We start from the raw sequence: 27,617 nt of genomic DNA, 5'->3' as shown, positions 1-27,617 counted from the left end.
ATAATCCGACATGCAATAGAAGAGGTTATAATTATTGGAAAAACAAATAAAATTCAAATAAAGGTTAATTATCTTAAAAATAATAATATTAATTAAAGGTTTTAACTGTAATTTGGAATTGGCAAAATAATAAAATACACGAAAGCCCAAGATGACGCTCCCTCGGTTCAACTTGCTTGTTAAACAACCTTAAATAAATACGATTCATGCACGGACTGTGAATTATCTGTGTGTGGATACTTCAGTGTTTAAGCATAGGAGAAATTCGTGAGGTGTTTAAGAGCATTTCCAGCCCATTATATATCCATTTCTTTCCTCAACCTTAAGTTATAGAAAAATCACATACAAAGACCACTTAATCCGTGTAACTCATTCCCATAATTTAAGAGAAAAATAAAGTGAATCCTATGTGGGGATTCACCATTCATCAATTGAAACTCAAGGTAGTGGATGGTTTTTAATAAGGGTCGTTATATTCAAACATTATTCTCATTGTAGGTTAACAACTCTATACGGTTTGTATAGGAGATACACGAGTCGTATAGCTCTCACATGACTAACGAATGTACGGATAACAATTTTTCCGGTCTATATGGGTCGTATAACCCCTATACGAGTCGTATAAGCTTCAAACACCTGACACTCTCCATCAAAAAATGACAAAAATTTGCACTTATGCGGCTCATATAGACCCTATACGAGCCGTATAGGTGTATACTTTGTCCAAATAACTTATATGGTGTAGGCATAACCTATGCAAAGAGAGGTAAGGTAAAAGAACGTTGATTTTGAATTAAATTATATAGACAAAGATAGAATGAATTGTAAGCACTTTAAGCTATATAGTATTTAAAATTCGTGACACGTTAATTAAAGTAGGAAAATGAAAGCATCTTGGTAAGTTTCAAGTCGTGATATATATCAACATTTGCTAAATTGATTATATGAAGTATCTGGCATAACATAACTCTATGATTTAAAGGTGTTACATATATACCACTAACGATCATTAGTATACAAAATAAATATAATTTGTGAAATAAAATAAATGTTGTAACTTACAATGAACATATGTGTATAAGAAAATCCATAAATGTTGGTCAAGTCAAGACGATGTGGGGGGGTATTTATGTCATTTAAGGGTAAAAGAGCGGTGGTCGGTTCGATGTACAGTCGTTGAGCATAACACAAGAACGAGATAGTGGGGCCCACCTGCTTTGTTTTTGGCGGGTAAATGTTGGCGGTTGGTTGACAACACGATGATCCACAATATTATTATTACCATTACCCATCCATCAACTATTATCATCTGACACTTTCGTCCTTTTACTTTGTTTTAAGAAGGGAGGGGTGGTGGATGTGATGAAATTTTTCGTCACCCACCCTCATCCAGTCAGTTGGTGTCACATTACCGACTCCAAATCCATCACATGAGATTGTTTTTTATTAGGAGTGATGGTGTGTGATTGATTTTTTTGTTTATTTTTGAGGCTTAAAATAATAAATAATAAATAATAAATAATAATATTAATAATAATAATATTACATTACATTTCATCTTCTGCTGTCACATTATTACCAGCCAATTCACCTTCAAACTTAACCCTAAACCCCCAAATTAATTTCAATTTCACACACCCATTATCCAATTCTATTGTGCAAACACCAACCCACCTTCTGCTTCTTCTGCTCTTCTTCTTCCTCTTCTCCGCCGCCGCCGGAAACCCATCTCCGGACGAACTCAAGGCATTACTCGAGTTCCGTAAAGGGATCAGTTCAGATCCCTTAGCTAAAGTCACAGATTCATGGGTTATTGTTGATTCTGCCTCAAACCCACCTCCATTTTGTACTCAATTTTATGGCGTTCACTGTGATGACAACGGCGGCGTTACGGCGGTTGTTCTCGACTGCCTTGACATGGCCGGTGAAATTTGTTCAATTATATAAAATTTCTTGGTTTCCACCCCATCTCACGCGTGATGGCAATCACGCAAAGGACCTCCATCACGCTTGATAAGGGAGTGGCGGCGGTGTATCACGCGTAATGGGTGCTCCCTCACGCGGTGCCCCGGGTGCCCTAATGAAATGCAATGGAAATTTTGAGTGTTTTTTTCAATAAAGGATACAAATGTATAACATAGTTGAGATTTTTTTTTAAAAAAAAAATTATCAATATATAAATATTAAGTTAGGTTGCAGGTATTGTTGTTGGCACATGTTAACTTTCAAACGCATATTTGATTATTGTTAGTGTCATCTTTAATATTTTAGATGTTTCAGACAAGTATAAATAAAGAAAAGGATTTTAGGGGGTGTTTGGTACAGAGAATGGAATTGCAGAGAAATGGAATAGAGAAATGGAATTGCAGAGAAAGGGAATTGGTCTGGAGAATGAGAATTGACTGTTCTGTTTGGTAGTACAGAGATTTCAGTAGAGAAATATAGCTGAGAATCATTTCTCTTGTTTGGTACATAGGAAATAAACAGAGAATTATATCAACTTTATCATTAGCACAAGTATTTTTTTCATAACAAATATTTATTAAAAAACAAAAAACATATAAAAAGATGCATAAATTCCAACCAAAATATGCATTGATCAAACCAATTCACATACAAAACATAGTTTTTAAGCAAAAAACATCAACCATAGTTAAAACCAATTAACATACAAAACATACTTCAACCATACACAACTATCCCATTGAACCATCGGTATACAACTCGACCATCTCAATTTTCTCTTCTAACCTTGCAAACAGTTCTGAACATAACCATATAACCAACCCAAAAGCGAAAGCAGCATGCATCAAAAACGACAGTTGGGAAGTTGGCAGTTTATTTTCTTAAGCATCCACTGATTCATTACTAGGTTTGGCTGGTTGCTCGGGGATCATGACCCGTCCAGTCAACGGGTCAACTGGGCGGGTGTCACGAGGCCCTCCTTTCTGACCCATTGCAACCATTGGTGGTGGTGGTAGCAGCCCAGCTCTAAACAAAAGACGTTGAACTGGATCCGATGGTTGTGCACCAACTGAGAGCCAATATCTGTATAGAAATGAAAACAAATGTAACACATAAAAGAGGCGTCAAAATAACTTTTTAAATATCAAATCCATATTTATTCAAACAATTTTAACACCATGATTTCCCTGTCCTTTGGCATTTTCGTTACACAAGTTTATCTTAATAATAATTTTTCAAGAATTTTCTAAAAAAACACGTGTGACTTCACAGATGGAAATTTATGAATTTGACCTTAGAGTCAGCCTGTACCTGATGGATTATGCTAAAGTGTTTCTTACTTGGATTATCAACTTACTGTAAGAATTATTTAATTTAATTGCTCCATAAAGGCAATTACTTTCTTCATTTTCCATCAACTATTGTTGACCATCTTCATATTATTCACCAAACGGGGGCTCTGTTCATGTTCGTTTGTTTAACTAATCAAACAAATTTTCTTGTTCATGTTCATTCATTTATTAAACGAACTTCTCACTGAACAGTTCGCGAACTGTTAGCTGAGCGTTTGGTTCGTTTACAGCCCTAGCTATGCATATGCAAAACAGAACAAGCAATGAACATGAACAACACTACAACATAAATTATTAACAGCAAAGCTAACAGTATCAGATCATTCAAATCACATTCAAATCAATATTAATAGTGTGAATCAAACAACTTACTTCACTCTTTCAAAATTAAGCCCCATTCTTTTACCACCATCTTGACCTATATTAACCAACCAACAATTAGTCGCATATATATATATATATATATATATAGATCAAACACAGACTTAATATTACAACCACAAATCAATTTACCTGGCAAAGGGTTATAATAGCCCAAAACTTCTATGTGTTTTCCGTCTCTGGGTGACCGGCTATCGGCGGCCATAACCCGGTAAAACGGCCGGTTCCGGCATCCTAATCTCGCTAATCTCAGCCTCACCACCATTTGCACCCCCCGCCTGTTTCTCTGTAACAAATCTTACTAAAAAACACATCTAAATACGACAATCTAAAGTTCAAAAAACTCAATTCCACAACAAGCTATTCAACACGAACACAATTCCTTTCTATTCACTCACATAACACGATTTTCCCCAAATTTTATAACATACTTGGTAGAAAATTAACAGCTAAAACCCTAAAACGAGGTAATTATGTGTCGGGATGCATATAGTATAATAAGAGGAATGGATTTTGCTTACAGTGAGTTGAAAGAGTTCGTGAGGACAAAGGCCGGCTAAGAAGAGACGACAGACGTCACGATCGTAGTACTTCCGATTGACTTCCGTGACGTCTCCGTTACGATTGGCTCCCATTAACACATCCAGCTGCTTCCTGATTGCATCCATCTCCACACACTCGCTAGTGGTTAGGGTTTTGGTGTTCTGTTTTTACTTTGGGGGAATCCTTGCTGAAGGAGGAAAATGGGAGGAATGAAAAGGAAGAAAACGGAGAGAAATGAACGTAGAGAAATCCATTTCTCCGCCTTTTTTAGAGAAAAGAAATCGGGAAATGGAAATGGTTTATTTCCATTTCTCACCTCTTTCTTTAGTAAACAAACAAGAGAATTGTTTCCATTTCCATTTCTCACCCTTCAATTCTCTGTACCAAACACCCCCTTATATTCAATTCTATTTCTCAAAGACCGAAGGTAACTATAATAACAATTAACCTAAAAATAAAGTTTTTATAGTGATTAACAAGTACAAAACAATGTTTAACAATAAACAAGAACAAAAAAGTTAAATAAATTGAGAGGCTCTCATAACATTTTAATATATATATCTTCCGTTAAAACTTTGGGCCCCTTTCCATAACGGGTCCTTAGCGATGGCTGAAGTCCGGCCTACCTGAAAGACGGCCCTTATATATATGTATAAATCGTGGGCATTTTAAAAAGCACGTAACTAAAAGTGGAATATGCAACAATGGTGTTATTTTCTACGATACAAGCTTAGATGTTAAACCTTACATGTGACAACTAGCTTGGCACAAGTTAGCTTTAACGGCTGTAAAAGGTTTCGTGTTGATCTTGAAAATGTATTTTCTAACACTGATTTAAAACACGTATGTAGGTCACATGTAAAAAAAGTAGTGTAATAGTTTTAATTTTTAAATGTAGATAATTCGCACATTTGTATGTATGAAATAGAATAAATATAAACTTTAAACATTGATAAAAGGTCAAATGGCTTAAATTTGTTTTGCGTGTACCTACAAAAATTTTCTTTGTAATTATATAACCACCAACAAAAAAAAATAAAATAAATTCAAACCTAACTCAAGCATTTAGGTTTGTTGATTTTTGGTGAGCCATTTGCATCATTTGATTGCACAAAATTATGCTATGACAAGTTGTTTGGGTATAAAAGAAATATATTACATTAAATTTGATGCTGCAATACAAAGAATGGAGACAATATTGTGTTGAAACTTTCTGTTAGCAATAAATCAAATACATATATGAAAAAAAGAGAGTGGGTATAAAAGTACAAGTCAACTAAATCCAATACCGCTCAAATTAGCTAGGGCCACTTTTATAGATTAGCATAAAATGTTTAGTTGAATGTGTAAAATCGAACTCAACCCAACTTTTCCCTTTTCCATATATGCTAAGCATTAAATGTACATTGAATTCAATAACATATAAAGTGAATTAGGATTTATACGAAGCTAAAACAAAATAATCAAAAGACAATTGGGACATGATAAAAGATTAAAATGTATTCAATAACATATTATTTAAAGGCATTTTGTCGAATGGTATTTTGGTTTGCTATAACTTATAAGGAGCCCCTCTTTTTGAACTAGAGGGTTTGAGTCCCGCACGTAAACAAGCTGAACGTTATGGAACTGTTTTTGAAATATTCAGCGGGAAGTTTATTAATGTTCGTTCATTTATTGTTCATTTAATAAATGAACGAACCTGAAAAAAAGTTTTCGATCATTTAGTTAAACGGATGAACATGAATGCATGTTTCATTCCTTCATTTATGTTCGCTCATTTATGTTCGTTCATTTATGTCCGTTTATGTTCATTTTTTATTAAACTTTAGTTGAGTAATCTACTTAATGTTTTGTATATGTTCATTTGTGTTCACTGATGTTTCTTTGTGTTCATTTATGTTTGTTTATATATATATATGTATATATATATATATATATATTCATTTTTGCTCGTTTATTTGTTCAATGATGTTCTTTTATGTCCGTGAACTATTGGTTTATATTTTAAATGAACAAATATGAACAACCACAAACATGTTCGTTTTTTAAACGAACAAAGATGAACACAAATATTTGTCTGATTAAGTGTTCGTGTTTATATTCTTTTAAAGTTATATGAATGAACATGAACATATCTGTGTTCGTGTTTGTTTGATTCATTTACATGGCCAAAGTCCCATTGGAGTAGAGTAAAATGTGTGTGTAGGTTGTTATTCAAAGAAAATGTAATCATGAAAAATATAAAACAAGTTATATGACGTGTAACGAATATGAAAGAAGATTTTAATTTTTAATTATATGAATCCAATATCTGGTTGGATATCTTGTTTACCTCTTGTATTTCACCTATATTATAGTATTGTACATTTGTACCGTATTACATAGTGTACAATATAATACAATCATATAATTACATGTGACATATAAAAAGTACACATCATCTTGTATCTCCTATCGTACCATTATTTGGAAATTGGAATGCTTCCAATTGGTAGTTTGCATAATTAAAGGAGTTGATAACTTCGAATTTTATATACGACATGAGTATATTAATTTTTCAAATATTATTGGTCCCTCAATGTCAAATTTCCGGAGCCATCTACTTTGTTGAATTTGATTTTGACTTTTCTTTTGACTATGCAACTTGCAATCTTTTATATCTAGATTGTGTATATCTTGACGAACATTTAGTTTTGATGCCACGGGTTACCTTTTTACAACAACTAACTAGTAACGGATGTTAGTTTAGCGATACCATTATGTTGGATAAGTATTTGTTTTTCTAAATAGTTTCAAGCTCTGTGATTGTAAGAAAATATAATTTAAGAGTATGGTTCAAGAATGTGTAAGTTACCAAGTTTTCGTTTTCTAAAAGAAAAGAAAAGAAAAATAGTAATTACATAAAAAGTGATGTAAAATTTTTTTAAAAAGTAAATTTAAAGCTCTTGCTTTTTAGGTTATAGGCCTAAAAAAAGGTCATCTTGATACCTGATGTTTGTGACTTTATGGGTTGTGCTTTCTTTGTGACTTTGTTTTAATATGTAGTTATTGTCATAGTGCGAATTCACGAATATGTTCAGGACAGAATGTTGTGTTCCACGCAGTTTCTTGTGAGCCGGTTTTTGTATCATTTGCACCGAACATTCAAAAGATATACCGAGTTGTGGAGGCCACTACAAAGACGTATCAAGTATGAAACGTATACATTAAACACGATATAAAGAAGTTTATTTTGTTTTGTTATATTCATTTCCAATAGTTTAAATGGGTTGGAGTATTGTCTTTTTCAGATGGCATCTTATCACAATTTGGATGGTGTATGACACATGATTTAGATTGAAATATAAACTATCTTATCTTAATATTGAATTTATGCACTACATAAATTGTGCATTATCAAATCTGAAAACAAAGATTTAGACACTTTCTTTGTTTGTTATTATATGGTTCAAAAATATTTTAAAAAATTTAATTTGATTAACGTCTACTGATTTTCGTTGAAGTTCACTTAATATCGAGATTCCTAAAGAATATAAAATCTATATAAGAAATGGCCTAAAGGTTAAATACACCTCATAAATATTTACCAACACGATTATTGTTTACTTTTTTGTTGATCAAGTTTGATGTTCATATTAATGAATAATGAGAAAAGATATAAACATGTGAAAAAAGGTCAACTTGATGTGTATTTATAGTTCCCGTAAAGCGTTGCTGAATTCCCGTATCCACCAAGTGAAATGATGATTAACTCTTGAAAACTTAGTGCCCCAATTATGCCTCACATAAGTACTCTTAATTAATATTTGAATGAATAAACAATGTTGAAGGGGTTAGATCTCAATTATCCATGTTTACACCACATAACTCATATAATCATATCTTAAGTTACTGTAACACCATGCTAAAGGAACTCGTGTCCCAGTCTAACAACATCCTAAACGAAGTCCAAGTCACGAAAACAAATATCCACACTTAAATATAATCTAACGTAAAGGCTTAAGGCACAAGTCCGGGACACAAGAAGATAAACCAATAGAAGGCGAGAACAAGGGTACATGTCTTGATCAATCATTAGTCATAACCTGACATGCCACAAAACGATAGGAAGTACCTAGGAAGTGACCAAAAGGCACGACATGTTGAAACTAGACGAGGTAGGCGGTGAGACAATGTTAAATTATGTGTATGTTTCAATTCAATAACAAACGTAAACGTTTGGTTTTTTGTCCAAACTAATGATTAACTTGTTTTGTGTTTCATGTGAAATTGAGAATGATGGGTTTGAGCCGGCTAGTTGTTTGAGTATTGGCTAAAGACTTGAAGCGGAGCTAATATGGTTTATGTATGTGGCTGGGCTCAAACGCATGTGATTTAAGTCTATTTCGTATGTATTACACACGTTCAAGGGAGATCATTTATATCATCAAAATATGACTCCTCGTCTCTCAGAAGTCAGAACTCTATTCTTTGTTTTCATCTGTTATGGTGTCGTCGCTATGATGATTCCCTAGTTTTGTTGTTCTCAATGTATTTGGTTGTTTGTAAATCTATGTGTTAGTGATCAAATTTTGTTATTTGTTCTCTTCATTCTTCTACATTCTTGGGTATGGTTTGGGATTAATAATAAAACAAATTGTGATGAACATACAAACTAAGTTAACTATACAAACAAACATTAATAATACATGCGAACCCATTATGTCATTAATAATACTACGCGAGGAGATCCATACACAGATAAACGACTACATGCCTTCCCAATGCAATTCAAACGACTAAGAGATGAGTGCTCGCACAAGTTTACATTATATATAGAACTAAACAACTTATGTAGCATTCATCACACCCTTAACTCTTTCATTTAATTTTCTTACTCTCATATACACATACTTGTTATCACATTCCAAATTGGTCATAAAAACTCTCTTATGACCGTGACGAGACTAAGGATGTTAAGTTTTATGGACCATTCTTTTCGTTAAGGCGCATTGATCGTCCCATTCCCATCCTACTACTTGGTGTAAGTCTCTAGGCGAGAACTTTTTTATGTTTCTTTGAAAGTAGTCAGTTGAACATTTATGGTTTCGTTACAAATGAAAGACCAGGCTAAATTGATTTTCATATGTACAGTTTGTAAAAACATAAAAATTGACTCAATGACAAAAGGCTTTTTTTTCAAACTAGCTGAATTAGATCAGGCCCTTAGTTATAATGGATTTTAATCAATTTCTAAAGCTCTAATTTTAAAAATTAAAAAGTACATTTTTCAAATTTAAAAACTTAACTAAAGTTGCATATTAGCTCGAATTGAACCTAAATAACAAACACCCTGCCTAGTATAGCATACACAACACCAGTAATAAGTAATAACAACAAAGACTTGTAAGTTGTTGAAATGTTACAACGTAAGGCCAGGGTGCTCCACAAATTCAACTTTTTATGATTTTATCTTATTTATTTTTAGCAAATACAAGTTAGAGGTGCACAAACTGGTACTTTTAGGAACCGGAACCGGTTGGGTATGGTCAACAAAAGTCAAAAACGGGTCGAGTGGGAAGCGGTTCTGGGTATTTGACCGGGTTTTCCGGGTAGGGTAGGGACAGGTCGGGTTTTGGCCAGGTCGTACCCGCGGATCGGGTACAGGTAAGAACCGGTCCCGAACCGGGTATCAATGCACCTCTAATACACGTTATTGTTTGTTTTTAATATTTCTGGTTTGGGCTTGCTGAGTGTGTGGACTGCTCGGAATGGAATGGAATGGACTGGAGCTTGAATGTTGAGTTCGACATTTGGGCCACCTGCGCGTAGAGGTGCACATTCCAATTAACCGGCTAACCAATAACTGGTTAATAATTTGGCAGTAGATAAACGGTTAAACCGGTTAATCGGGTCGGGTACTAACAAATTTTGGTAAAAATAAAAAAAAATCGGTTAACCGGTTGGTGAATAACCGGATAAAAACTGGTTTTTAATAAAATAATTTTAAAAAATTTTGGGTAACCGTTTGTAACCAGTTCCGAAATCAATAATATAAACCGGTTTCTAACCGGCGGTTTGTAATTGGTTTTTTCGGATTTCTAATTAGTTAACCTGTTAGACTGTGCACCTCTACCTGCGCGGTATGTCTTCTTGGGGCAACCGGTTATCTATAGATTCCATACTACCTGATAACCGTTTTCTCTCAGAAGAACACACGGATCGCGAGAGTGTGGGTATACCTGTTTTGTTATCTGGAGTGTATGAGTGAAACTGTGAAAGTGTGTGAAGGTTTAAGTTTGACACCACACTTTCTCTCAACTCACAACTAAACATTTTCTCTCAATTCACTCTGAATATCTTCGCGAGTTGTTGTAAGTTGTAGCTTAGGGTTTAGATTCATCAAGGTGCCGCATCATCTAATCCAGTTGACTGTAGTAGTGCAGTTATTCAGATCATTGTGTTAATGATCTGATTGTGTATACAAACACTTTTGTTCTTTAGCTAATTATGTTTACATGTTCTTGCTTAATGAGATTTGAGTTTTAACTTTGGAATAAGAATATAAACACAACCACTAAGATTATTAACTTATAAGATGTGTTAGTATTAGCAGTATCGTTAATTTCTTCATGCTCTTTCCAAGTACTTTAAAACTATTTAAAGTATTTTTAATACACACAAACAGTTAAAAGTGTACCTCATATATCATGTAAAAGAACAGCACCTATTGAATAACATGAAGCATTTGCAGAGTTACTGAATTTACCATATCATATAATAATAATAATAGCATACCAACAAACTACATGGTAAATCTATCCACCACAAAAACATAACAATTTCAAATTAAAAGAATAATACCAACCAACCTACCAAACACAAACTTTCAATCCAAACGAACAATGTATATTAAACCAAATTACCCTTTCAAATAACAACTTCCAAAACCAGTACCACAAACTGCCAAGCTCCACCGTTACCTCATGCCTGTAAAAAGATTAACAAATATTGCATATTACTCACAATTGTAGCCAATCCGCGCACACTTTTCTGTTCTTTTTTTTTAATTATAAATAATGTCAAAACCAGTAGTACTTACCTTGTTTGCTATGTTGTTGGAAAGCCAGTCCAAACCTTCATAAAGTCCCTCTCCAGAAGTTGCACAAGTGCTCTGGATGTACCTGAGCAAACGAATAGGTGAGTTTCTAAATCAGCCAATTGGAATATAGCAATAAAATTAAAATGAAAAAAAAATAATAATAATGTGATTATCTGATTGGATAAAAGCTCTTAATGTTTATTACCAGTGGCGCTGTCGGAGAGAGTGGAGGCCAAGCTTATCAGTGATTTCAGCAGCGTTCATTGCATTTGGAAGATCTTGTTTGTTAGCAAACACCAAAAGAACTGCATCTCTCAACTCATCCTGCCATCAATAAATATGGCATTTTAGTAAACATAGCAACTTAATGGTAGCAATAGTACAAAATTCATACATTATTGGCTCTATATAGCATGTTCTCCACAATTCCACCAATCCATTAAGTGACCCAACAGATTGATACATTTTAAACCACTTGCATTAATCAAACCCATCTAGGCCAGATACATTTCATAAACCAATATTACCAAAAATTAACACTAAATTAAGATAATGACACACTAACTCCTAACACTCCACACAAAAGGACCCGCTTTAAAAGTTTTAACGAAACCTAGTGACGTTTGTTGTAAAATTCTTCACATTACTAAGTAATGTCCATAGAATTTCAAAAGCAGGACATACAACTTATCTGAGAGTCTACATACAATTTTAAAAAAAAACTGTTCGGGGCATAGTCGCATAGAAATAGTGCAAAGTGGACCTTTTGGAATGAGTTATTTATTTATCTTTTTTGCTGCAGATCTGATTAAATCGACCTTGAGGAATTGTTAGAAAATTAGAGAACAGGATAAAATTGAGCATAAAAAATGTTGCTTTCAGTTTGGATGGCACACAGGCACAGAACCTGAAAAACAGTCATTTTCTTTGTTTTCCACTGAAAAAAATAATATACTCAAGAAGAGGTAAACAAATGAATAAAGTAAACGGTTTAATCACATTATTATTATTTTTTTTGTTTTATAATTTAGTTATAAAGGAATATAAGGTAAACAAATGAATAAGGTAAACGGTTTTGTCCTTTATAACTAATATACCAATGTCGAAGAGGTAAAATAATAATAATGTGATTATCTGATTGGATAAAAGCTCTTACTGTTTATTACCAATGTCATCATCATCATCGTACTCAGTATATCCCACCAATAGCAATGCTATGGTAGGGTCTGAGGAGGGTAAGATGTAGACAGCCTTACCTCTATCCCATAGGGATAGAGAGGCTGCTTCTGGTGAGACCCCCGGCTCGAGTTTATTACCAATGTGATTATCTGATTGGATAAAAGCTCTTAATATACTCAAGAAGAGGTAAACAAATGAATAAGGTAAACGGTTTTGTCCTTTATAACTAAATTATAAAACCACATGTCTTTTGATAAGAGGCAAAAAAAGTAAGTTTTAGAAACTTTAAACTTACTTCATTCAACATCCTGTGCAATTCATCTCTCGCCTCAACAACTCTGTCCCTGTCATTGCTATCGACCACAAATATAAGACCTTGGGTGTTCTGGAAATAGTGCCTCCACAATGGACGAATCTACATAAACAATAAATTACTGTCACATACTCACACGCGCACTTAAACAGTAATGATCACAAAAAATGTTAAAACATCCAAACAAATATTAAGTTTTTGTCACAAATAAGCGATCATTCTACCTTGTCTTGACCTCCAACATCCCACACTGTGAAGCTTATGTTTTTGTACTCTACAGTCTCCACATTGAAACCTGCAAATAATAACCTCATTAGCCATAAAAGTTCTACCTTTGCGCATAACATATCTTGTAGACGAGTCAACAAGTAAATATCAGTAACATAAATAACAACTTGTAGCTGATATCGGAATCAAAACAAATTGAGACCATTACTTAAAATGATTACCTATGGTAGGAATAGTGGTGACAATCTCGCCAAGCTTGAGCTTGTACAAAATGGTGGTCTTACCAGCCGCATCGAGACCCACCATCAATATACGCATCTCTTTCTTGGCAAAAAGCCGGCTGAAGAGCTTGGTGAAAGTTAGCCCCATCCTCTAGTTAGTTAGGATCCCTATAAGATTATTAAAACATTATAAATGAAACCAACATTCCAAAACAGATCTTATAAAAATACAACAGATACTATACACATATACAGATTAAATAATCATCACCTAGATCAACATTATGCTTATTTTTTTCAAACAAAAGCCCCTGGCCGATATATTATTCAGAATTCCAGATCAAAATATAACACATCAAGGCAATTAATCAGCAAACCTAATAAACAGATGCACCAAATAATTAACTATTAATGGATCTGATATGCGAGTAACATTAGCACCTATTCAGATCGGGGTACAAATATCAATCAATCAAAATGCATAAACCTAAATCATGAATTTGACTAATAATAATAATAATAATAATCGTAGAGATCCAAATAAAAGACCTAGCGAAGACAGAATTATACATAAATATGAGATAATAATAACAATAATAATCGTAGAGATAGATCTGGATCTGAAGATATTTACCTGAGAGAGACAAGGTTCTTCGAGAGAGAAAGCAGAGAGAGAATGAGGTATGAAGAATGAATGAATGAATAATGAGGGCGACAAAACCGATGATGAATATGTGGAGCCCACCCCCCGGCTATTGCTACCAACCATCAACATTTTCACTATGGACATTTCGGTCCTCTTTTTTGGCTAAGTTCGTAAACAATAAAATTAAAAGGGTAAACTCAACTAATAAACATTTTTTAGAAAGATATGTACTTCTCGTGCTGTGTGGCTGCGAGTTGATGATAATTCGGTTGCGATACGGGAGCTAAAGTGAAAAATAAATTCGTCAACGTCCAAATACAACAAATTAATGTATTAGAAAACAAAAACAAAATTTGCTTGTTGTGGCAGTAAATCGATGCGAATTATGCTGGTAGCGACGGTACCGACACCAAATCGAAAAACATAAACTAGCATCCCCCAAATAATTAAACATATCGACGGTGTCGCGCTAAATTGTAAACATAAATTAGTAAGACACAAAATAATTAATATATATTAAATTTAAAAGGCTAGCATGACTACACCATATCTCGTCATGTGGGCCAATCAAAGTGTTGTGGCACGGAACATGCCTTTTAAATTAAAGGACGGGTAGAATTAGGAGAGAAAGACCATTTGTATAGGCTATGACCATCGAATAAGGGACAAGGACGAGTGTGTATACGAGGATGTGAAGGTGTTTAGAGTTTACACTTTATAGACATGCTTTGGTGATATGTACATGTTTTCATTTTGATCATTTCGTTTCTAAAACTACGAATTTGGTAGGGTGTGATACAATGTCATAGTGTATACGTTATATTATGGTGTGAAAAGGTGTTTTACAGTGTGCATACGGTAACATGGATAATTTAATGATTTACCTATTTCAATTTGTGCCAATAGTTTTCTAACAAAATTAATATCAATATTGAAAATGAAAAGCTTCGTGAAAATGACAATATTGGTGATTCTTAATTCTTTACTTCATTTTTATTGGCCAGCTTTCATCATATACAATAAAACCTCTAGGCACCAAATTTGAATTTATCGAGAATTTGAATAAGTAGAAAAAAGAATATTCATTTCCTTAATGTGCTAGTTTTCCACAGTTTACTTTGAAAGAAAGATAAACACAAGACTAATTCTTGCCAACATTTTACAAACTAATTAAACCAATAATATACATAGATATAAATATTTTTTACAAACTCTATACAGAAGCCTTTTACAACCTGAATAAAAAGTGGCATTCAGCAAACTGAATATACAAATATAGTCTTTAGAAAATTAGTTAGATAAACCAATAAAATAAATCAAATCCGTGTATGATCAATGATCATCTCCAGTATTGTGCCCAACGGTGAATGGTCTCAACCATCTGCGGGAACAAAGCACTAACACTCTCGTTAATAAGATCCTGGAAGAAGTGTATACACTCTTCGTCATCTAAGTCCAGCCGAAATTTCTCTTGAAGCTACAGAAGTCAACAAGGATCAAGTTTAGTAAACGGGTTAACCTAAACACAACCCATTTAATAAATGGGTTGACCTGCTAACGCTTTAAGTGTATAGTGCACCTTTAAAATGCCCTTTTCAGGATCGGAAGCTATATCTGGAATGTTAGCGCCAGCCATCAAATGAAAGAGGTTTAATATTAGGTTACTTGACTTGCGAAGGATGTTATACGCCTCACAACAATAGGATTTGAACCTCGTATAATATTGGCTGCATGTGTGATGTGGCAATGTAGATTGTTAATTCACATTTTAATACGAGCATTACTATTATTATACTGTCATTATTATTATACCTTTCTGCTCCACCCATAGCCTCCACCATTTCTTTGCAAAGCTTCATTGGTGGTGGGAAAGGCTTCGGATCACGACCCAAAATAAAACCAAAATCAACATGAAAAAGACGGCCATCATCCCTAAGTAGAAGATTGTCAAGGTGCCTACAAATATATAATATTAAGAGAAATGTTGTGTGGCAAAGGTAATAAATAGTATATAAACAAGTCACCTGTCTCCAATGCCGAGTATGTATGTGATCACCGAGTAGCCCGCACAGCTTTTAATGAACGTTTCAAGACACGTGGCTGTAATCCCAAACGGGCCCTCTTCATCTGGATGAAATTCTTGCAAGTAGCTTGTAATACTTCTATGCTCTGAAAGAATCTGCAAACAAATAAATTAATATAACATTACAGTTTACAACACGTGTCGAAGTTAAAGACCAAAATGATAATCATACACACCTGAGCTAAAGTCTTGGATGGTATGAATTCCATCATGCCCTCGTCATGCCCGGTTGCTAACACACGGTATGGTGTTAAATGTAGATCAAGATTTTCCAGTTTAAGCAAACGGTCCATAAGGGATACCATTTGGACAACCTACAAATATGACCAACATATTCAGGCCTCACAAAAAAACTGAAAAGAGAAAAGATTAACTTATATAATATATACCAACTGATCTTGTCGAAGATCATCTCCTTTCTTGAAAATAATCTTTAAGCATCCGCCGTCAGATGTTCTAAACGCGAGACGTAAAGGATGCAATGCACTTTTAAATATTGATGAATCTGATGGAATAATACCCGTGATAAGAACCGTAGGCGCCAAAGGCGATCGTATAGGCTACAAAACAAGGTCAAGAATTCAGTGGCACGTGTCGCACATGATACGCTAAATGTTTAGGAACTTCTAGAATATATAATATTACCTCCTCAAAGTATGTAAGTTCACTAAGAAGCCCAGAAAGCAGACGTCTAAGCTTTTCTATCTTTTTTTGAGTTCCGCCTCTTACGTTTCTTACATCTCTCATTATAGAACAAAGCTGAGCTGTCAATTCTGTCTGGCGGACCAGACTCTGCCATAATTTATAAACATCACCATCATCAACAGCTCCCATTCCCAACTGTAAAGTCAAAAGCAAAAACAATCATAATTTCCTCATATTATATTGATTAACTTTTTTAATCATATTTTCTTACCTTCATCATATTTTCTTCCAGCATTTCATAGGTGGAATAGAAACGTTTAGCATAAGCAGGGTCACGAAGTTCAACAGCAACATACCATCTAAGGAAGCTAGCAAACTCAATGTTGGATAATGCTGCAAAGAATCAAAAGAAAAATGTCACATTTCAGAAACAAGTAAGAGATTTAGTTAAATTTTATATTTATAAACGTGACAGGTAACCTACAACGTTGCACGAGAAACTGAGAAAGACGGGATTTATCAGAGCGTTCAAACCGCAAAGCTTGAACCAGCTGAAGTAAATAACATTGAAGCTCTTCATCGTCAGCTCGTTCAAGCACGCGAACAGCATGTGCACGAACCTGTTGATATAAGTCAAAATTAGATTGCAAGTGGTGTAAACTGAACTTTGTAATAACTCATAGCATACCTCTTCACTCTCAAAAACAGGAGACAAAAGCTCTAATGCATCACATACATCAATCATTTCCCTCCTACCCATCAGTTCAATTGCCTGCTTTGCTTCCTGAAATACATAACGACATATCATATATGTGTACATCAGTAGTTCAGTACATCTTTATTTTGTGTGTGGGTGGGGGGGTTATATCATTTATGTACCTGAACATCACTCCACTCAACACAACGCAGAAACTTTGTTAAAGCTCGTTTCTCCGACATTAACGAGAACCGAAATTTCCACAATAACTGTCTTTCATCTCCACTTAAAGTGCGTGTTGGTGGGTACTTCAGTATTCTTTGTATTGACCTAATAACCAGGATACAAAGGTTTTCAACTAATTATACAACATTTATGAAACTGAATGACTAGAATTTGAGTACAACTTACTTTCTTTCAGTAGAGCTGGGCTTAAGATCTCTATCAATAATACCACGATTCAAACTCCTTGCAAGCTTCAATTGCTTGTGCTCAGAAGGATTAATTTTCCCCACTTCCGGATCCCACACAGTAACCAGTTCATTAGTTGAATTTATAGAAGCCGGTATTAATAAATTTGGCCCCGATTCCTACAATATCAAAACACAAAAGTCACAACCGACTGACCAATTTATGTATCGGATTATTAAAAAAATAATAACAAAATAGTAATAATAAAAATAACAATAATAATATAGCACCTGCAGAACAACTCGATGTTCAAAACTGCAGAAATCAATAAGCAGATACAAATGACTTCCATTTTTACTGCTCTCACGATCCTTGATTTTTTCCATAGCTTTAAAAGCGAGTCGGTCCAACCAATCAACTCGTTGGATTAGCCCTCGTTCATACTTATTCACAAGCTTCTCCAAACGCTCCAATTCCCCGCGTTCCTCTTTAGGAACCTACACACATTAGTATTCAATAACGTGTAATAAGTAACATGTTCGATATTATAGATTTAAAAATATAATGTGTTTACAAAATAGCCTTTCCAGGAGTAGTAGAGTGAATTGATCCATCTGCTTCTTTCCCTTGCCAAAGCCTAAGTTTGTGCTTCCCTGTTTGGAGCTGTTTCTTCACATTAAAAAGATGGATAGTGGCCCCACCAACTAAACCCTCGTCTTTCCCACATGAAACATCCCAAACCTACAGTAAACAAAAACTAAATTCAGAAAATCTTGGTTTTACAAAATTAAAATTCTTGATTATTAATAACTTACTGTTACTGCAAGTTGAGTGTTGGCAGTTAAGTCTCGGTATTTGGTACTCAACGTAATTAGTTCACTCCAGCAAAATGGCGGACCAGAAGACTCTAGCCTGAACATAGTTTATTAATATCAACTATACTAAACTGATAACTCCATTAAAGTTCAGGAGTTGAAACGTAAACTGGTTAAATAAAAAGAAGGGGTAGAAGCGTAAACTGTTTAAAGAAAAAGAATCATTAAAGTACGTGTGACAACTCTCATAAAGTCCAGGGGTAGAAACGTAAATTCATTAATAAAGTTGGATTACTAAGACCAAACGTATTAACATAGTGGGCGTTGTGATGGTGGGAAAACTCCCCAAAACGCCGGGGAGCATCGCCCCCCAAGGGCGTTTTGGCTTCAAAAAGTCACTTGAGCGTTTTGTACACAACGCTTGAAGGTGGGGCCAAGGAAGTTTAAACCCAATGGAGAAGGACGGAGCGTTTTCCCCCTCCACCGCTACACATGGTCTAAGGGAACGCCATGTGAAGCTATCATGAATTACAACTATTCACGTTTGAAAATGTAACACGTGAATAGTTGTAATTCATCACATGGCTTTTCCTTATTAGATCAACTTTTTTTTAACAAATTTACATTTCTACCCCTGAACTTTAAGAAAGTTATCACATGGCTACATTTATTTAATACCAGTTTACCCACCCTCCCCCCCCCCCCCCCAAACTTTAATTTAATCATCATAAGACCCTGAACTCTAATAGTTCATTTTCTTTAAGCGATTTCATAGTTATTAAAAGCCCTCGCTTCTTGTGCCTAGGCCCATTTTTTAGGCGAGGGTCTATAAATGCGCTTCTAGTTCCTAGGCGAGCGCTTCAGCATTGTCTATGCCAAGAACATGAGAAGATAAAAGCTGAGCAAAAGAAACTCAAGGAGTGCTATTAAAACTTAGATCTAGGAGAGGTCAAAGACATTATATTGATACATTCTGTTATTTAAGTTCTGGAATTACATTTAAATCTTGACTATTTTAGAACTTTTGGTACTAATTAGATGATATTAAATGTTATATAATAGCTTTTGTTTATTTTATTTGAAGAATAGTATTATTTTTCATATACGTATTATATATTAATTTTTTATTCAAGTGCGCTTTTTCTTCAGGCCCTTGTTTTTTTGCACCTAGGCCCTAGGCAAGGCCTATGCGCCTTATGTGCGCCTAGCGTATTTGATAACTATGAGCGATTTATATATGTTTGTACCTCTGAACTTTAATAGAGTTAGTAAAGTTTTATTATTTTTTGTTTTAGTTTGTTAATAAAGCAATTAATTAAGAGGCAAAACTAACCTAGTTCTCATGGGAAGACCAAAGAGAGCACCACATAAATAGTTTTGGGTTACTCACTTTGTTCTAACCATTATCCTAACAATTTGTATATTGGGAAGACTGCTTGTCCTAATTCGAAGGATATTTAGGTGAAGAGGTTAATTAAGGTTTTGAACCCGATAAGAGATGAGAGTTTACGGATTTCATTCGATTCCCGTGCATCAGTACAGTCGAGGAGTTGATTTTAGACATAGCCTTAAAAGAAAAGATTTGCACGTGAGATTTTTTGTCATTCAAAAAAAAGTTACAAGACATTAGTTTTATGTATAGTATTTTTTAAAATTAAATTTTTCAATAAAACATATAATCTTAATTACTGTTTAATACTTTTTTTAGTGTAACTTAAATGGAATAATTATAAGAACTTGTTTTTTTTTATTAAAAAAAACTTCACTGTTATCTTATATTTCATGCTAATTTGAGAGGAAAAAAAGACAATCATTAAATTCTAGTTTTATAAAAATTAATAAATATGAAAATTGGTTATTATTTAGTAAAAAGAAAGAACTTCATTCCTATATCAAGTTAATTTGAAAACCGATAATCATTGAATTGAATTATTAAAATTAGTTATTATTTCATAAAAAGGAAGAAAAAAACTTCACTGTTACCTTATATTTCATTCTAATTTGAAATTAAATTGAATAAATATGAATAAATATGAAAATTGGTTATTATTTAATTTAGAAAAAAATTTCATTCCTATGTCAAGTTAATTTGAAAACCGATAATCATTGAATAGTAACGTACTAACGCACCAAAAATCTTTGGTTCATATCACATAATTTTAAAAGAAGGTTAACATCTAAAGAAAAGAATATTACAACATTGTGACATGTATTCAAAGATGATCGGCTAATTTCGTACAAAAAGCATGAGGGGTTTTAGTTAAGCAAAATACTTGATTATTATTTCATGATTTTTTTTTTCATCTTTTGTTCTCACCCATTTTGCTTATATACCCTTTTCTTTTTCAAAATATTGCTAATACGTTTTTTTTTTTGAACAGCTAATTTCTTTTTTTTTTTGTACACTATGGGTATTGAACCCATGACCTCCCATTTTACACCTATACCACCTTACCACCCCACCAAAGTGGGAATGACAAATATTGCTAATACGTATATGGTTTTTTGTTATACATACTTTTTATTTGAAAAAAACTAGTTTATTTCTTATTTTAAGCACTCATTTTTCGTTTATCTTATTTCTTATAAAATATGTTTTCTAATCGAAAACTAATATGCGCTTTGATGCTTACGGCTTAGAATCCTTAGATAACATTGACCATAACTTTATTCCTGGTTTAAACTTTCATTTGTACATCTTTTGAATTTCAAAAAAGACTATGATGATTATTATACGCTCTGCTTGCGGTGCACGCATATAATGTATATTTGTGTGAACCCTCGGGTGGGCAAAAGTAAAATTGCACTAATTTTGACGTTATTTTACTAATCTCGTGAAAATAACGTTAAAAGTGGCGGAAGGTTAATCAGGCATCATGTGGTGGCGTTGATAGCTGAAAGACAAGGGCACATGCACCAATCAGCCGATGTCCCGATGATTGAGTGCTATGTGCCTTATGTCCAAGGCTTGATGCAAAACCACTATCGAGCCGGGGGTCTCACCGGAAGCAGTCTCTCTATCCCTATCGGATAGAGGTAAGGCTGTCTACATCTTACCCTCCTCAGACCCTACCATAGCATTGCTATTGGTGGGATATACTGAGTACGATGATGATGATGATGATGATGACTATGATGATTATTATGAAGTCTTTGTGGAACTGTAACCACCTGTAGAAACCAATAAGTTCCATACGACGCAGGCGATAATAAATGTGAAATCAAAAATGAAGACGACAACGAAAAAGACGGTGATGTTTTGGAGTTCAGTATACAGTTTTAAAATTTTCTGATCTATATTCAAGCCATTATATCTCAATAAGCAATGTTATAAAACCCTTACACAACTGATTAACCATGCCCAAAACCAATATTCTAGTCTCGTTAAAACTCAAAATATATACCCGACATATAAACACGACAATCAAATCCTCAAAAAATCTTCAAATGCTACGCGGATTGCCCTCTAGAACCACTAGAAGTATAAAGAAAACAAACTAAAGTTCACTATGAATCAAATACTCACTCTTGCATTCAGTTTCAGATTTGATAACCGAGTTGTTAACGGACATCAAACAGTCTGCAGGTGGTTGAACATAACCAAAGGTAAATCCGTTAACCGAGTTGCAGAACGTTTGAGCTGGTTTCTCATCTGTCCGTTTTAAGTTGATATCAATAAGAACAATGTTTTTGCAGGGGACTGTGTCACTGCACGCAAATTTCATAGCGTTTGGACTCTTTGATGTTCCATGAATGATCTCATACATTATTTGACTTAACTCCACAGCTGATGTCTATTCATAACAATAAAAATAAACCGGTTATTGTTCTCTCATGGTTATTTCTAGAAGTGAATGAAAATACCTGATTTTTACAACTTTTAGGTGAATCGCAATAGAATTGATCAATAATAATGGGATTTGCCACGTCATCCATTTGAACGTTTCGGTATCGCACGGCTCTAACATAACCAGATCCTCCCTGTGCCAGAAACAAGTTAGCAGACTAATGTAGTAATGTGTATTCTTAATGCAAAAAAACCTCTAAATTATCTTTATTAAAAAAAAAATTAAAGTACTTTTACTGAAACTATACCTGCCATGTTTTAATCCTGAGGCCATTTGTAGTGCCTTTAAGGAAAGCCGTATCAACGTCTACCGCGGTTACAAAATCTGTGGAATTATCTTTTCCAAGGCTTCCTATACTGACATGATCAAAATTGTCCAAATTAATTGGGATTACAGGGAATACATACAAAATACTAATTAACAAAATATATAAATAAATAAATAAATAAGCACCTTATTCCATGACCGGGCCCACAATATATCGACTTCATCTTGATATTAGAACAACCACTCACAATTGAGATGCAATCATCACCTAAGTATCACAATTCACAAGCAAACAGTTCGTCTAGAGTTGCAATTTTTGAAACTTGGTTGCTAAAGTTACAGTATGGCCAAACTGCAGGGACCATCCGTGTAATTAAATAAAAAAATAAATAAAAAGTCAAAAACCTGTTCCAATTTTAGTATTCTGAATAACCACATTTTTCGATGTGGTAAGATGGATTCCATCAGTGTTCGGACTATCTTCAGGAGCCGAAACTATAACATCAGAAATTCTAACAGATTCTGAACGCGACACGGTAAAATGCATTTGTTGACTATTTTTTACCGTAAGACCGTTCACTTCTATGTTTGAGCTTTGATCGATCGTTAGTGCCTGCATTGACCATTTTAGCCTTCCACGTTAAAAGTTAATTTGTTTACAAAAAAAAATGTTTAGAAGTATATTTCTTACCGTTGGAGCTCCTACACAAGGCTGTAGACGACCCAAAAAGCCAATAAGGAAAAAAAAAGGGTTGTCAATATTTTACTTATCAGTTGATTTGATAAAAAAGAATAATAAGAATAATTCTACATTTGTTTTGTTTTTTTTACAAGATGCAGCCCACCATTTTGCACCTGATCCGTCTATAACTCCATGCCCTTGAAAAACGACTCCCGTGAGATTTGAAAAGTAGAGCCAATTTCTTGGGTTTTTAGGATCCCAGTTTTTAGGCTCGTTCGGTGCTACAATATTTCCATCAATCTGTGTCACACAGATAAAATGTTCCAATTTTCTAGAGACATATGTCGTGTATTATAGGAATTCAATTTATTCAACGATTAATATTACCTGAACGATTAGATCTTCAGCACACGGTCCTCTGTACCGTGTTGCATTAACTTTATAAGTACGGTCCGGAGGAACCAAAAGCACTGCTTGTGATGTAGAACATGCTTGCTTCCATGCATTTGCAAATGCCTAAAGAACCATTAAGCTAATAAGTCAACAGGTCAACATGGTTTATTACAGTCAAATAATATCCTCATATTCACCTTAGTGTCATCAGAAACACCATCTCCAACAGCACCAAATCCATCAACATTCACAAGAATCTTGATACCATGTTCTCTTGAGCATGACTCGATTCCGTCATCTTTAATTTTCAAACTTTTAATCATGCCCGTGTTTTCACAAACCAAAAACAGAGCAAGAAATGAAATGAATAGGGTTTTTCTCATGGTTTATTGATTTATGAGTTCTACAAGGTTCAGGATACTGTTTGATGTGTGTGAACTAAATGATATATTAATTTATATATATAGATTAGGGCTAAAAATGGTAAATTTTGTGGGTCATGTACCTGGCTTGGCTTTAAAGTACATGATATGACCAACACTTCAAGTGTAAGAATATACATTATCTGGATACTTTTGCTTCACTCATCAAACACTCACAAACTGTAATCATACCTCTTTGCATTTTCCTTGCTAGTCCAACGTCTCTAATCTGTTTAGAGGTTTCAAAATCCCCAATTTCTGAATAAAAGTTTGAAACTTGTAACCAAATTGAAGGGTTTTTAGGGTCAAGATTAATTACTATTTCTGCAATTCTTTTTCCCACGGTTTCATCACGGTGGGCCCTACAATGACGCAACAGTGAACTCCAAATAACAATGTCGTTATTAACTTGTGTCTGATTTATCAACCGCTCAGCTTCTTCAAGTAAACCTTTGTGTCCAAGAAGGTCAACCATGCAAGCCAAATGCTGACTTTCAGGGTCAATGCCATGTAAGGTCTTCATTGACTCAAACACCAACTTTCCTTCTTTAACCATTCCCGAATGGTTGCAAGCTTTTAACACACATAAGAATGTCACTTTATCTGGTTTCAGACCTTTGTTAATCATTAATTCAAGAAATTTACAACATTCTGTTCCCATTTTGTGGCGAGAATACGCGCTTATGATTGAGTAAAACAAATAACATTTGGAGAAGAAAGCTGTTTGAAAACCTTATAAGACGATTCAACGTCTCCAAATCTTGAATAACTTTCTATCAAAGAACAAGAAACTGCAAGATCGTGATCAAAACCTGATTTCACAGCACAATGATGCAACAATTTACAGCTTGCCAAGCTAGCATAAGTTGACTTTGACTTTGACAGCGTGTTGACTTTGGTTGATAGACTAACCGCATCAAACCCTATGCCTTCATCAACCATCAAACCAAACAACTCAATCACATCTTCCACAATACCACAATGTGCAAATGATGTCATCAACGAGTTGCATACTTCAATAGTTTTTCTAACACTTTCATATACCGACACTGAACTTTCTATTTCACCACATTTTCCATACATATCGATTAAAGCAGAACAAATGTAACAGTTATCCCGATCAAACCCTAGTTTCAAGACAAAACAATGGATCTGCTTTCCAAGGATTATATTTACATTCCCTCTTGAACAGTTCAACAACCCGACAAACGAACGAATCGATGGCTTCTTTCCACATTCTTGCATCATAGAAAAGATCTCCACAGCATCGGTTGCAAGCCCATTATACGCATACACAGAAACTAAAGAATTCCAAGAAATCACATCTTGTATTGGAATAACTTCAAATGATTTCTTATCATAGAAAAGATCTCCACAGCATCGGTTGCAAGCCCATTATACGCATACACAGAAACTAAAGAATTCCAAGAAATCACATCTTGTATTGGAATAACTTCAAATGATTTCTTGACATCTGTTAAACTCCCACAAACACTATAAAATCCACCAAAGCATTTGAAACAAACATGTCGGATTCGGCACATCCAACCTTAACTGCATACGAATGCAGCTCTCGTCCTTGATCAACAAGTCTCTCATTCCCAAACGAGCGGATCAAATAACAAAAAGTAAGCGCATTAACCACAATACCTTCTCTTTTCATCCTATAATACAGTTCCAACTTTTGTTCCATCCCAAATTCACTAAAACCTCTGAGTAACTGATTCCATGTCGCAACGTTCCTATCCGGTAAACCATCGAACAACCTCAATGCAAAACCGACACGACCCATATTCAAGTAAAGATCAATCAATGCGCTTGCTACATACACATTCAAACTCAACCCAAGAACAATAACCCTGCTGTGAACTTGAACTGCTTCTTGATATAGCCCTTGTTGACTAAACGCACCCAAAACCGTCGAAAACGTGGACGAACTCTCGACGAATCCTTGCGATACCATTTGGGTATAGACATACGACAGTTCTTTTGACAACCCATTACGCTTAAGCCCTGAAAGAACTATGTTCCATGTGATTACGTCTCTTTGAGGCATTTCGTCGAACAGTTGGAGTGCAGAGTCAACTGACCCGGAATTCATTAAGGTTTAAATGTCTCTGTTGTTGGTGTAAACTCTGTCTCGAGGATTGGGTTCGAAGTAAGAGTGAAATTGCGTGGGAAACAAGGAAGCTGCTGTTGATGTGTTTCGTACAAACGTGGAAGTGAAGGTTGAGATGAGTGGGACAATAATTTGCTTCTTCATTTTCCTGTGATTAAAGGGGTGTTTAGTGTTTAGGTTTCTTGTTAATATGTTTTATTCACGAGTTGTTGTGAAACTGTTAACCTACGTACAAATAGTAAACGTGAAAACGTTAAACCGTGTGTATGTGTTAGACACGCTAACATTAGAGTTGTTGCATGTTGGTCGGGGTAGAGGGAATAGCCGGGGACAATGGGAGCAAGGGTAGAGATTCAATTAAACCATGGAAGAATGTGATGTGTGTTAGGCACATATTTAGGTATATGTATAGACGTATACCATTTTAATTTTTAAACACTCCACTTTCATCATATATAACACAACACATCTATCATATTTCATACATATGTCACATTATGTTATGAAATATTTTATGAAACACTTTGAATTGTTTTTAATGTTTTTGTAGGTGAGAAGCGGTCACAAACAATGTTGATGGTTGCCTGGTTGGATAGACCGATAGATATGAAGTGGAATCGAGCTAAAGTGGAGCAATTGGAGTTGGATGTTATGAAGTTTATTTATATAATAAAGCGAAAGAAAAGAATAGTAACTTAAAATGTTTACGATATGATTTTAACGGTTTATGGGTTAAACGCAAATCAAACCGTTACCAACAGTCTGCTAAACAAAAACAAAAACTGAACCGTTGAAATTTAAAACCGAACCAAACCGAATTATTAGAAGTGGTTTGGTTCCGGTTTTGTTTCACGATTTGAAAATTATACTAACAAAACCTCAAGTTTGATTTGGTTACCTTATTAATAAGAAGTTGAATTATAGTTTTCTTCTTAATATAAAAAATCTGAATTACAGAAAGGTAAATACTTTTTATAGGATGTGATTTTTCAAACAATCAAGCATTAGTAAGCATTCGTCGTTTATAAAGTTTCTAAACATTCATTTAACATAAATAAAAATGCATTTTTTTAGGTTTGAACCAGAGAGCAGCATACCAATTAAGAGCCAATAATCATTCCAAATAATAAGCCAAAAAAAATAAAATACTAATTTACTAAAGTTAGGCCGGTGTTCACTTGAATTAATTTACATAGTTAGCTAATTTACATGGTTGAATATAATTAATTTGATGTATTTAAAAATTTAAAATGTAACTAAATCTCATGGTTCGGTCATGTTTTATATAGTTGGTTTTTGTATTAACCAAACCGTTCACTTTTA

The 27,617-nt window shown here is 34.4% G+C and overlaps 4 protein-coding genes and 1 pseudogene across 4 annotated transcripts; all 5 read right to left on the bottom strand.

Annotated features, from left to right (window-relative positions):
- Positions 1–2,750: 2,750 nt before the first annotated feature.
- Positions 2,751–3,963, bottom strand: LOC143630388 (small ribosomal subunit protein bS16m/bS16c-like). Its single transcript, XM_077099421.1, has 3 exons — positions 3,831–3,963; positions 3,690–3,735; positions 2,751–3,048 (listed from the first exon to the last, which is right to left on the bottom strand). Exons 1-3 carry the CDS (start codon positions 3,961–3,963, stop codon positions 2,847–2,849), a joined length of 381 nt encoding a protein of 126 aa, XP_076955536.1. The 3' UTR covers positions 2,751–2,846.
- A 7,007-nt stretch (positions 3,964–10,970) lies between these two features.
- LOC143630447 (ADP-ribosylation factor 2) lies at positions 10,971–13,462 on the bottom strand. The gene is made up of 6 exons (XM_077099453.1): positions 13,267–13,462; positions 13,042–13,112; positions 12,800–12,919; positions 11,531–11,649; positions 11,326–11,407; positions 10,971–11,213 (listed from the first exon to the last, which is right to left on the bottom strand). The coding sequence occupies exons 1-6, from the start codon at positions 13,412–13,414 to the stop codon at positions 11,208–11,210; spliced, it is 546 nt and encodes a 181-aa protein (XP_076955568.1). The 5' UTR covers positions 13,415–13,462; the 3' UTR covers positions 10,971–11,207.
- Positions 13,463–14,932: 1,470 nt separating this feature from the next.
- LOC143630446 (phosphatidylinositol 3-kinase, root isoform) lies at positions 14,933–19,923 on the bottom strand. The gene is made up of 16 exons (XM_077099452.1): positions 19,897–19,923; positions 18,564–18,660; positions 18,331–18,489; positions 18,039–18,245; positions 17,749–17,927; positions 17,520–17,667; positions 17,329–17,424; positions 17,125–17,260; positions 16,912–17,033; positions 16,641–16,835; positions 16,385–16,555; positions 16,172–16,309; positions 15,937–16,091; positions 15,725–15,868; positions 15,492–15,639; positions 14,933–15,389 (listed from the first exon to the last, which is right to left on the bottom strand). Exons 1-16 carry the CDS (start codon positions 19,905–19,907, stop codon positions 15,252–15,254), a joined length of 2,244 nt encoding a protein of 747 aa, XP_076955567.1. The 5' UTR covers positions 19,908–19,923; the 3' UTR covers positions 14,933–15,251.
- Positions 19,924–21,923: 2,000 nt separating this feature from the next.
- Positions 21,924–24,323, bottom strand: LOC143630387 (putative polygalacturonase At1g80170). The gene is made up of 9 exons (XM_077099420.1): positions 23,951–24,323; positions 23,748–23,876; positions 23,490–23,660; positions 23,370–23,390; positions 23,084–23,291; positions 22,865–22,946; positions 22,659–22,767; positions 22,428–22,544; positions 21,924–22,357 (listed from the first exon to the last, which is right to left on the bottom strand). The coding sequence occupies exons 1-9, from the start codon at positions 24,134–24,136 to the stop codon at positions 22,061–22,063; spliced, it is 1,320 nt and encodes a 439-aa protein (XP_076955535.1). The 5' UTR covers positions 24,137–24,323; the 3' UTR covers positions 21,924–22,060.
- LOC143630422 (putative pentatricopeptide repeat-containing protein At3g05240) lies at positions 24,315–26,438 on the bottom strand (annotated as a pseudogene).
- Between the last annotated feature and the right edge of the window lie 1,179 nt (positions 26,439–27,617).

This window comes from Bidens hawaiensis, unplaced genomic scaffold, assembly GCF_021521415.1.
Source record: "Bidens hawaiensis isolate Kalapana, Puna unplaced genomic scaffold, B.hawaiensis_p1.1 tig00005663_1, whole genome shotgun sequence".
Taxonomy (NCBI): domain Eukaryota; kingdom Viridiplantae; phylum Streptophyta; class Magnoliopsida; order Asterales; family Asteraceae; genus Bidens; species Bidens hawaiensis.
This window is presented reverse-complemented; position numbering and strand designations above follow the sequence as displayed.

Bases quoted from the DNA above. Each gene is read 5' to 3' on its own strand.
- LOC143630446 (XM_077099452.1), bottom strand. The intron at 18,490-18,563 runs GTAAGTTATTAA...TGTTTACTGTAG, and splicing joins ACACTCAACTTGCAGTAACA to GTTTGGGATGTTTCATGTGG. The intron at 16,310-16,384 runs GTATATATTATA...TCATATTTGTAG, and splicing joins ATCTTCGACAAGATCAGTTG to GTTGTCCAAATGGTATCCCT.
- LOC143630447 (XM_077099453.1), bottom strand. From the start codon at position 13,414: ATGGGGCTAACTTTCACCAAGCTCTTCAGCCGGCTTTTTGCCAAGAAA. The intron at 12,920-13,041 runs GTAGAATGATCG...TTGTTTATGTAG, and splicing joins ATGTTGGAGGTCAAGACAAG to ATTCGTCCATTGTGGAGGCA. The intron at 11,650-12,799 runs GTAAGTTTAAAG...TATTGATGGCAG, and splicing joins TGCACAGGATGTTGAATGAA to GATGAGTTGAGAGATGCAGT.
- LOC143630388 (XM_077099421.1), bottom strand. From the start codon at position 3,963: ATGGTGGTGAGGCTGAGATTAGCGAGATTAGGATGCCGGAACCGGCCG. The intron at 3,736-3,830 runs GTAAATTGATTT...TGGTTAATATAG, and splicing joins CTATTATAACCCTTTGCCAG to GTCAAGATGGTGGTAAAAGA. The intron at 3,049-3,689 runs GTAAGTTGTTTG...ATTTCTATACAG, and splicing joins CTTAATTTTGAAAGAGTGAA to ATATTGGCTCTCAGTTGGTG.
- LOC143630387 (XM_077099420.1), bottom strand. From the start codon at position 24,136: ATGAGAAAAACCCTATTCATTTCATTTCTTGCTCTGTTTTTGGTTTGT. The intron at 22,545-22,658 runs GTATAGTTTCAG...TTTCTGGCACAG, and splicing joins TCAGGATTAAAACATGGCAG to GGAGGATCTGGTTATGTTAG. The intron at 22,358-22,427 runs GTATTTTCATTC...TGTTATGAATAG, and splicing joins CTAAAAGTTGTAAAAATCAG to ACATCAGCTGTGGAGTTAAG.